We start from the raw sequence: 11,570 nt of genomic DNA on the forward strand, positions 1-11,570 counted from the left end.
ATTGTGTAAATAGTGTTAGGTAACACTAATTCAAATCGTCAAGATTTTTGCAAATTTAACCAACGTAAAAACATTTATATCAGGTGAGAGCTTTAGGATATATTTAGTAACGTTAGTACTAACTTTTGATGTAAAAAAATTACAAAAATAAGGTTTCAACTATAAATTTCAGGAAATTCGTGACGTAGACACTTTAAGAGGTGTCATGACATGTTACAAACTCACTCTGCAAACATGGGCTCCTTCTGAACTTCATCCTATAATTACTAGAAAAGTGGTAGGGAGAACAAACTCAAACTGTGCATGCTGTTTCTCTATGATCTAATGTGTAATGACAGACAATCCCAGACAATTCCATGAGGAATAAATATTATAATTCCCCAGGGGAATAAAACGGGTGCTAAATTACGCATTAGGATATTTCGACTCATCTATGTGTAGCTAAATGGTCACTTGTTCGAATTATAACTCTGTCCTTTGTTCTTACCTACTCCCGCCAGAGATATTTTGTGAAATCCTGCAGGAAATTTTCTCGCCGTGAAAATGTAAAGAGGACGTATCATCCGAAAATCCCTAACGGCGCTACTTTCGATCGATCACTGTAGTCGTGTCTGTGACGTCATGCCCGCGCGTGCGCATTATGTTTGGCTTGGCGGGCCTCGAAACAGAGCTCTGAGGCAGGCAGCAGCTCATCCCTGCATGCAATGCGCCGCCATTACTCGTGTATAAACAGACATCTCGTCCTCTTTACATTTTCACGGTGAGAACATTTCCTGCAGGATTTCACGATATATCTCTGGCGGGAGTAGGTAAGAACAAAGGACAGAGTTATAATTCGAACAAGTGAACATTTAGCTACACATAGATACCAAGATGGAAGCTGTTGTTGGTGTATTTGGGCTGTGAAGGTGTGAAATGAAGCAAGAGTCGAGCGAATTTTGCGATCACGCTTTCCTACCTGCTCTCTTATTCATGTTGTTTGTGCACAGGGCGTGCGTGCGGTGTACTTGTGTGTTGCAGATGAGCATTTTACCGGCATTTACAGGTAATTAGCGGCAATAATAAGCGAAATAGAGTAGCTCTAGAAACATTAAGACTTTGGTAGTAAATATGTTTTGTGTTTATTTACCTTTTTTTTTATTGAGACGTTCCAAGTGCCTGTGACCTTACGCAATCGCCAGCCTGTGACCTTACGCAAACGCACTGTACAATATGAGCAAGTTTAGCTATAAAAAATGTTTCATGAGCTCATAATAATATATGCAGAGTTCGTTGAAAACCAAAAATTGTCATTATTTATCATCGACAACACGTCATCACGGTCATGGACGTCATAGACGTGTCATCGTGGTCATGTATATATATCATTGACATATGTCATTGAAATCATTGGGGTCACTTATGAATTGATGCGTCATCGGTTGTCATGCATGTCATCGATGCGTCATCGGGTGTCATGCATGTCATCGATGCATCATCGGTTGTCATGCATGTCATCGATGCGTCATCAATATATATATATACAGAAGTATAAACAGAGCCACCTCGTGTGTTAAAAAATAAGCCATTGTGTCTACAAAGACCAGATAAATAACCGGTAATTAACCTTGTATAAAAAATTAACACGCGCGACATTCAGAGCCACTCAGAATGCTCTGACTAACTTTTTCTAATACTTTTTACACTATGACACGAGCTCTTTTTTGTGTGAATTACTGAATGTAGCTACACACTTACCAATATAATATATAAGCATGATCACAATTTGAGTGTAAAATTCCAAATTTCTCCGAATAAAATCAATGTAATTAAATGTCCGAATGTCCAATGTCCAAATGTCCAATGTCCAATGTCCAAATAAATAAATCAAAATAAATTTCTCCGAATAAAATAAATTTTTTTACGCATTGTCATAAACGGTTAAACCTAAGACAAAACCATCAAGGAATAGACGTTTTACAAAGAAACTTGCAGAGAACCTGTGCTCACCTAAGGTTTGCTATGGAATTATGTACTTTTTGACTATAATTAATCAACTTACAAGCTATAGCTTTTTCTCAATCTCCAAGCTTAAAAGAAAGTTATAACTTATATCAATGCAAATAGTCACATGACATGTCAAAACTACTGCACGGAAGCTTGTTTCATCCATGCAGTGGCTGGGTGAATGATGGAGATACGTGGAGAGCTACATTATGGGAAGTTAATTACTTATTACCAACACAATGTTGGTCATAGCCACTTCCTTTAACTAATTTTTAATTTTACTCAAAATGATGTCCATATATGCCCCATGTACGAGGTCCTTTTCCTCGACACCCAGCTTTTCCATGAGGTCCTTGGCAATTATGTCTCCCTCTTCCAATTGCTGTTGCTGGTCGAGCACAACCTCTAACTCCATGAAGTCTCCTATGAATTGGACTCTATCACAGTGAATCCTCGTGTTGCCCACGAGGTATAGCCACCTTTCCTTCTTAACCTCCCCGACGATTCCGAGTGCCTGGCCTAGCGTATGTTTTAGCGACTGAGGATTGTTTACAGGCGAAATTGAGTAGTTGCTGAGCTTTGGCCCTACGGCGTCTGGTCTTTCATAATAAATTAGCTGTGCTTCGCTGCCTTCCAGCTCTCTCAGCTTCAGCCGACCGTTCGGCACTACAAAGAATGTGTCCGCTTGCTTGATGAGCGTGCCTTCCGCTCTCGCGAGCTTCGCTGCTTTCGCTCTGAGCGCATCGAAGTTCTTTACCAACGCTTTGATTTCAACGTTGCGAGGCATTGTCAGCGTGTAGGAGTGCAGGTGAGGTAACCCAACTTGAACAGACAAACAACTCAACTACGAACAAGAAGCACTCTCAAAATTATTTAGAAGCCGCTCAAGGGTTCTGGTGTGCCACCGCAGCCAGTAGTGAGAAATGCGAATGTAGAAATGGCGCCAAAACGAACTTATTCAGTTACAAAAAAATAGTTGCATGTCGTTACCACTATTTCTGTGGTCGACGCCGGCCGGCCGCGTCTATTTTTTCCGTACCGCAAATGCGCAAAGGGTTCCTCTGATTGGCTGCTTTGATTTGCTCTGACGCGATAAACCTTCAAAAGCCAAGAGAACAAACGCCCATTTGTAATATGTGTTTTTAGTTCATCATCAGGCGATTATAAGTAAGGTTAAACACACACATTTTACTCATTAATATAGAATATAATATCACTATAATTACAATTCTTTGTGTAACTGTGTTATTTTCATCTTAATCTTAGTTATGAGAGGGTTTGGGCTCTCGTAAGACGTCCTCGTAACACTTACTACATACGTAGGTATACGTACTCGTACGAGTAGCCCCAAACTCCACGACAGATGGCGCTTTCGCTCTGGCTCAATTCTACCACCACTGATCTCTATAATATAATCATATTATTTATTATATTATTTATTATAGAGATCAGATTATAGATAATAGATTATATTATAGAGATCAGTGTCTACCACTGCCACAAGCTGATTTATTTATTATAGAGATCAGATTAGAGATAATAGATTATATTATAGAGATCAGTGTCTACCACTGCCACAAGCTGATTTCCGTAAGAATTTCTTACGCTTTTTTACTATAAGTTTTACAGCGATCCCGTTACTCCTGTCCTATTGTCTACGGTGTGTACTTATAAAAGCTGCAAAGATAATAAAAGTCGCGCCATTATTTCATGAGCAATTTGATAAAATAGTGATACGAATAGTGCGCCCATTTACTACTTTCAATCATTACGCTGTTTACTAAACTAAGTTCACGTATTTATCATGAATTTTCGGGATGCTTGCCAATATACGTATTTTCGAACATTAGTCTTGACACATTTTTTGCGTATTCAGCTGAAAACATCTAGAATTTGTCCACCAACACAACATGCAAATCATAGAAATTTCCTAATGTTTTGTTAGCGGCGACTTCGCGGCGTTGGCGTGCCATTGTGCTGGATTTCGCCGGAGCTCCGCCCACTGTAAAAATAGTGGCTAGCATTGTGCAGTGGTATATCCTGAGTGTGGGAAGGGGCGCTGCATGCTAGTTGGAGTAGCCCTTCGCTCGTCGGCAGGAGTAAAGATAGTCCGAGCGCGACGCAGACCCAGTAATGGCACGAGGGGGGCGCAATGGGCGCAGGGGGCGTGGGCGCGCATGGGGCGCAAGGGGCGTAATGGGGACGCAGACCCAGTAATAAACCGCACCCTCAGATTAGCAAAGCGGAGTTTACGTCTGCATTGCGGACTAGAGTAAAGATAGCTCCGGCGGCCTATGAGTACTAGAGCTAGAGTAAAGATAGATACAATAATGTACGCCAACAACAATGTACCCCTATTCAATATGTGATTTGATTAACTGATCATTATTTTTTACGCCTCTTCATTAATTCAAGTGAAACAATTCATATATGTTGTGACATTATAGCCTTCAAAATATATGCATACTTTTTCATACAAAATTATTTCATCCAACTGATGTATTAATGTAGACGCAATGTACATGTAGCAGGGGTAGAAATTTAACTTTTGAGAGCGCACTCGCAATTTTTTGCAGTGGTCAAATTTCAGACTCGCAAACGCGCAAACACTCGTATTTTTATATATTATGCTTTTTTATTATTTTATAAATGTTATAAATGTTGAGACGACTTTATTAACCAGGCCTACAAAGCGTGAAAATGAATACTTCGTAGCAGCCAATCGCGCGAGGTTTATAATCCTTACTCAGTTTGTAGACAGTACGTGTTTATAATTTTGGCAAAGAATTAGTTTGTCTAGTTCGCGTTATGACTTATGCTGAAACTTGTTACTTTTAAAATGCGCTGATATGGATGTTGGATTTTGATAGTCATCACAACAGATTATATGTCACTCGCAATAAAGTGCAGTGCTTATATTTCTACTCGCAATTTCGGAAATCCACTCGGCATTTTGCGAGGTGCGAGCGTTAATTTCGCACCCTGTGTAGGCCTACAGTGTTTCAAAAACGTATTATTTCAGGACAGTATCATATTCTTTCATATCCATGGATTTACTATTTCAGCAAAATCTGTCCATACCAAATTGGCCTTTCAGTTCTCTAATAAATGTAAAGTAGATCTGCACCATAATTAATGTTAATTAGAACCAGATGAGACGGGATACTAGAGAAGCGTTGCCGAAAGGGAGGTGTTGACGCCGAAGTGCTGAGCGCAGATCTTGCGCGCAGTCCGCGGCAAGGCGCACGCAACCGGCGGGAAGTCCTACGACAGTATGCAGCGCTGGCAGCTATGGATCCGTGCGCCGAATGCTTAGACCGGCGCACGATCCATAGCTGCCAGCGAACAGTCCACAATTTTAGTGGGGGACACCAGAGGGCAGACATTTGGGACGTGAACAGTGTCACTTGTTATAAAAACATAATGTCTCTGTTCGTAACCGAGCTGTGTCCGCGAATCACAGAAAGACTGACGAAATTTTCGCAGTGTCGCGAACCTTGCCAGTAATGGAAATGGCTGCAAGGACAAAGACTATATAGACTGGGACTCACTCCCACCTCGATCCCATCGAGTGACTAAGCTAAGCGAGAGTGGGACGGAGTGCCAGTCTATGGGCTATAGCGGCGCGCGAGCGGCGCACTGCTTTCCAACTCCCGTAAGAGCCTCGCCATTGGAACGTTGCAAAACGTTGCAGTGTTGCGACTGACAGCCATTTCCATTACTGGGCAAGGTTCGCGAACGCGAGAATTTCGTCAGTCTTTTGCGTGATTTCGCATGACACAGCTCGGTACGACAGAGACATTATGTTTTTAATACAAGTGAATACTGTTGTTCAAGGAGAACACAAGATGGAAGCTGTTGAATGTGTATTCGTGCTGTGAAAGTTTCAAATGAAGTGAGCGTCGAGCGAATTTTGGCAGCACGCTTTCCTACCTGCTATATATATTAGTGTAAGCGTGCAACAGTCGCGCCGCGAGAGCAATGCAGCGGCAGCGTACGTTGACGTAGGATTTCGACGGAATTTCAGGAAACGTGCAATAATAGGTCAAGGAGTAGGCCTATGCTATAGAAACATGAAGAAGTTGGTAGTAAATAGATTTCGTATTAGTTAGCATTATATTTTATTATATTTAGTAGGAGTACTAGTAACACTAACAGGAGTCGTCATTATTAATATTAGTAACTTACTAGTACCGGTAACACAGTTTGTCATTATTAGCTCCTGGTAGTAACTAGTACTAGTACTAGTAGTCGCTGGTACTTAGTAGTACTGTAGTACTTACTAGTAATTATTGTAACATGTACTTGTAGTAATAGAAGTATTCGTAGGTGTGGATACAATTCGATGCTCGCATTGGGATCGTGTTAGATATCATATATATTATAGGTGCCTGTAGAATCACGAGTACGAGGCACATTGGTTTTATTGGGACCCATGTTCTCTATCCTTGGGCCGTCCGAGTCGGAGCACTCCGGAATTTCACGTGAATTCTTACGGAACACTTACAGTTAAAGCTTCTCACTGTTCACAGTTTAGCACTTCTGCCACCATGTTGAATCTTTAGTTTGATGAGGAGTGTAACTATGGCAGAGTACAATAGCAAGATAAGAGTGCAATGAAACTAACTGTAACTGGATTTTTACGAATAGCGAAGACATGTATTGTTCCTATATATCGGATCCTCTAAAGTCAGCCAGTCAACGCTACGCATGAGCGCTATATATTGTTACAATGTGAACAAAAAACTCCATTATTACAGCAAAGAAAGCGCGCCTAGCAGCGAACAAAGAATTGGGAGCATTTCTAGCGCAGTCTCTACCTAACTGGTAGTGGCGATCCCTCGTGCAATGGGCAGAACTGCTCAATTCAGGCGAAAAGCAGGCTTTCACCTAACCCTAGGAAAAGGACCTCAGTAATGGCGTGGAAGAGGGGCACGAAATTGGCAAAGTGCGCCGCTACCGCGCGTTTGAGCGCTTCGCGGATATCCGGCTGCAGATCGTCAAGGTGATAAAAAACAAACAAACAATACCGCACATTAGAAATAGGTTGTATTATTCATCTTGGCATCTGAAAGGTGTTTATTTCATATGCTTCCAAGTAATAAAGTCATTTTACAACCAATGCTTTCATGTACTTTCTTAAGAAACAGGGTAGCAATACATATACGCAGACCAAATTAGTTTGTATGTACAATATGATTATAGTTTCAATTAAAACTGTCACACGTTTTTTAATTTTTTTTTTTTACATACATGTATTTTTGTGGGACTTAATTAAAGCAATGGATAGTTTAGGTACGTGGAAAAAACCCAAATTGAATTATTCTTTGTTATAGAGTCATAATCTATATAGTTCTGTATGAATTGATAATGCCCTGTGTATTAATTGTTTGCTTAGAAATGGCTCAAAATTTAAGAAATAACAAAATTATCAAAATGTTGGGTCACGCTGAAGCATGCATTTGTAATGTACATAGGGAATGTTTTGCTACTGGCAGTACTGGGTATTATAAGGATTACAACAGGTCATTCGTATGTTACTACGTATGTAGTAAGTGTTACGAGACGTCTTACGAGAGCCCGAAACCCTCTCATCAACTTAAGATTAAGATGAAATAACACAGTTACACAAATAATTGTAATTATAGTGATATTATATTCTATATTAATGAGTAAAATGTGTGTTTTAAACTTACCTTATAATCGCCTGATGATGAACTAAAACACATATTTACAATTGGCGTTTGTTCTCTTGTTTTGACAGTTTATCGCGTGCAGAGCAAATCAAAGCAGCCAATCAGAGGAACCCTTTGCGCATTTGCGGTACGGAAAAAATAGACGGGGACGTGCGATCGCAGCGCCATCCCCGCATTTACAGCATCCAATAATATCACATTTCGGAGTCTGACATAAGTCATAACGCCTACGTGCTGTCGTCTGTTGCTTGATCTGTTGTTGCGGTAAAAAGCCGGTACGATGTGTTGTTATTGGTATCTAGTCGGTAGTATTATGAGCTCCCTGCCGTCCTATCTGTGTCGAAGAGTTTGCAAACTATTGTAGGCTGCCAAGTTCGCCTTACGCATGATGCTGTCGGCATTCACAGTATATTCTATCGCCGGTCGAGTAGCGGAGTACATCCCACTCCGTCTATTTAGTATTTACGTGTTGAAACGACGTGCCCTTGCCTTTGGCCTTGGCACGTGTCAGTCCTCCTAGTGTGACAGTTGTTTCCTAGCTCTTCATCACGACAGGATCGGGAATTATGAAAATGTTCCGTTTAAGCATTGGTCTCGATTAAGTGGTAATCAGATTTCCAGTCGCAAATTGATGCCTATAGTTATACCTTTACCTTACGCACACTGCACAGGCACTTGGAACGTCTCAATAAAAAAAAAGGTAAATAAACGCGAAATGTATTTACTACCAAAGTCTTAATGTTTCTGTACTCTATTTCGCCTATTAATGGCTAATGCCGCTAATTACCCGTAAATGCCGGTCAAATGCTTATCTGCAACACACAAGTACACCGCACGCACGCCCTGTGCACAAACAACATGAATAAGAGAGCAGGTAGGAAAGCGTGATTGCAAAATTTGCTCGACTCTTGCTTCATTTCACACCTTCACAGCCCAAATACACCAACAACAGCTTCCATCTTGGTATCTGAGTCGAAATATGCTAATGAGTAATTTTTTGTAACACGGATGTGAAAAAATTAAATTCTTTATTTCTATTTCAAACTTCCCAACTCAACTGGTATAAACATCAGTTAATCATAATCCAAACATGTAATGTCAACTTCCGAACTAGAAACATACAAAAATTGTTTTCCACAAGGTAGACAGCTTGTTCGCATGTTAGGACGTTGCGGACGTTATTGTTTTGACAGACAAAGTGGTGTTTTGTTTCAAGCTAATTTATTTTCAGGAAACCAACCCAGATGTCTGTGTTAGCAAAAGTAAACTGCTATTTAATAATCAATCAATCAACTGATGTTTTCAAACGTGATTTTAGACATGTCGGTATCCTCTAAGGCCAACCACGTTTTATGTCACCTGTTTGACAGACAACCTAACGTCCGGAACAGATGGTTTAAAATCAAAATTTGAAGAAGGTAGAGACGTTTTGTGAAATGTTTTATTACATTTACTGAGAGATGCTTACATGATGTGCTGTACCATAAAACATTTATGGGGAAATTTCAGCAGCTGTGCAGTTAATATATAGTTCTTTAAACTGTCTACGTCACGAATTTCGAGCACCAGCAAGTAGTATATTTGTGTGTTATTTGTACAAAATAAAATGTATGAAAATACAATTAGCGTTTCTATTTACTTTTCATGCTCATATACCTTCGTTATACTCCCTAATTTGCCGGTGCATTCGATGTAACCAAACGTTCGATTCAACAACAACCGCCATGAATTCGAAAATTATTGTGTGGCGCCCAGACGCAGCTAGCCGATATAGCGAACATTTGCGGTAAACGAGGCATTGGCAAAATTATTGTGGCAGCCATGAAAATTCTTTGTAAACTTAAGCGGGAGTTTCTCTCTCAATAAATCTTCTTTCTGCTTTTTTCTGTTTCGTTTTGCTTTCCGATGCACTTGGTCTGCCGCAACCATTCGTTTATCGTTTATTTTATCTAGCTCTGCTCGGCATCTACTGACGGGATGTCACAAACATTTTTGTTGGCAGAAAATTAAAAAAAAAACAAATAACATTTCCGCAGTTTAATAATAATTTTTCAAAACAAATACATCCACTGAAGCATATATTCATTTATTTTTCCCTATATATTTGTAATATTCTATATAGGCCAACACAAATGCAAAACAGAAAGCTGTTTGGGCACCCACTTTGTGGCACCATACACAAATCACGATGAACATCGACCAGCAGCAACCAGTGCAGCAACGCGAGTGACGCCAGTATTGTGTAAATAGTGTTAGGTAACACTAATTCAAATCGTAAGATCTTTGCAACATTTAACAACGTAAAAACATTTATATTCAGGTTGCAGAGCTTTAGGAATATTTAGTAAGCGGTAGTACTAACTTTTGATGCTTTAATTTTTTTTTTAAAAATTAAAAAATAAGGGTTTCAAGCTATAAATTTCAGCAAATTCGCTGACGTAGCACACTTTAAGAGGTGTCATGACATGTTACAGAACTCACTCTGCAACATGGGCCTTCCTTTCTAACTTCATCCTATAATTAGCTAGAAAAGTGGTAGGGAGAACAAACTCAAGCTGTGGCATGCGCTGTTCTCTATGATCTAATGTGTAATGAGCGAGACGAATCGCGAGACAATTCCATGAGGAATGAAATATTATAATTTCCCGACAGGGGAATAAAACGGCGTGCTAAATTACGCCATTAGCGATATTTCGACTCATCTATGTGTAGCTAAATGAGTCACTTGTTCCGAATTAATAATCTGCCCTTTGCTCTTACCTACTCGACGCGGCAGAAGATATTTTGGTGAAATCCTGCAGGAAATTTTCTCGCTGCGTGAAAATGTATAGAGGACGTATCATCGAAAATCGCCTAAGCCCGCTAACTTTCGATGGCGATCACCTAGTAGTCGTGTCTGTGACGTCATGCCCGCGCGTGCGCATTATGTTTGGCTTGGCGTGCGGCCCTCGAAACAGAGCCTCTAGAGGCAGGCAGCAGCTCATCCCTGCATGCAATGCGCCGCATTACGTCGTGTATGAACAGACATCTCGTCCTCTTTACATTTTCACGGTGAGAACATTTCCTTGCGGATTTCAGGCGATATATCTCTGGCGGGAGTAGCGTAAGAACAAAGGACAGAGCTTATAATTCGAACAAGTGAAACAATTTAGCGCTACAACATAGATACGCAAAGATGGAAGCTGTTGTTGTGTTATTTGGCTTGTGAAGGTGTGAAATGAAGCAAGAGAGTCGAGCGAATTTTGCGCATCACGCTTTCCTACGCTGCTGCTCTTATTCAAATGTTTTGTGCACAGGGCGTGCGTGCCGGTGTTTGTGTGTTGCGAGATGATGCATTTACCGGCATTTACAGGTAATGCGGCAATAAGTAAGCGAATAGAGCTTAGGCTCTAGAAACATAAGACTTTGGTAGTAAATTGTTTTGGTGTTTATTTCAGCTTTTTTTTTATTGAGACGTCTTCAAGTGCTGCTTGACGCTTTACGCAATCGCCAGCTCGTGACGCTTACGCAAACCGCACTGCTACAATATTGAGCAAGTTTAGCCCTATAAAAAAATGTTTCATGAGCTATACATAATATATGCCATGAGTTCGTTGAAAAACGCAAAAACTTGTCATTATTTATCATCGACAACGACGTCCATCACGGTCATGGACGTATGACGTGTCTCGTGGTCATGTATATATATCATTGACATATGTCAATTGAACATTCATTGGGGTCACTTATGAATTGATGGCGTCATTCGTTGTACATGGGCATGTCCATCGATGCGTTCATCGGCTGTCCATGCATGTTTGCATGCGATGCAATCATGCGTGTGCATCGCATGTCATCGATGCGTCATCGGGTGATCAATGCATGGTCATCAATGCGTCATCGTGGTCA

General features: G+C 40.5%; 2 protein-coding genes across 6 annotated transcripts in view; one reads left to right on the top strand and one right to left on the bottom strand.

Annotated features, from left to right (window-relative positions):
* The first annotated feature begins 1,506 nt into the window (after nucleotides 1-1,506).
* Nucleotides 1,507-11,570, top strand: part of LOC106808807 (apoptosis-inducing factor 1, mitochondrial-like) — a 33,529-nt gene continuing 23,465 nt past the window's right edge. The window contains exon 1 of one of the 5 annotated variants that reach the window (XM_014811661.1): nucleotides 1,507-1,994. The gene's annotated coding sequence lies outside the window, so the exon portion shown is untranslated. The other 4 variants (XM_014811664.1, XM_014811665.1, XM_014811660.1 and 1 more) reach the window with 4 other exon arrangements.
* LOC106808810 lies at nucleotides 1,993-3,013 on the bottom strand. The gene has a single exon (XM_014811673.1). The coding sequence runs from the start codon at nucleotides 2,771-2,773 to the stop codon at nucleotides 2,252-2,254; it is 522 nt and encodes a 173-aa protein (XP_014667159.1). The 5' UTR covers nucleotides 2,774-3,013; the 3' UTR covers nucleotides 1,993-2,251.

This window comes from Priapulus caudatus, unplaced genomic scaffold (genome assembly GCF_000485595.1).
Source record: "Priapulus caudatus unplaced genomic scaffold, Priapulus_caudatus-5.0.1 Scaffold306, whole genome shotgun sequence".
Taxonomy (NCBI): Eukaryota; Metazoa; Priapulida; class Priapulimorpha; order Priapulimorphida; family Priapulidae; genus Priapulus; species Priapulus caudatus.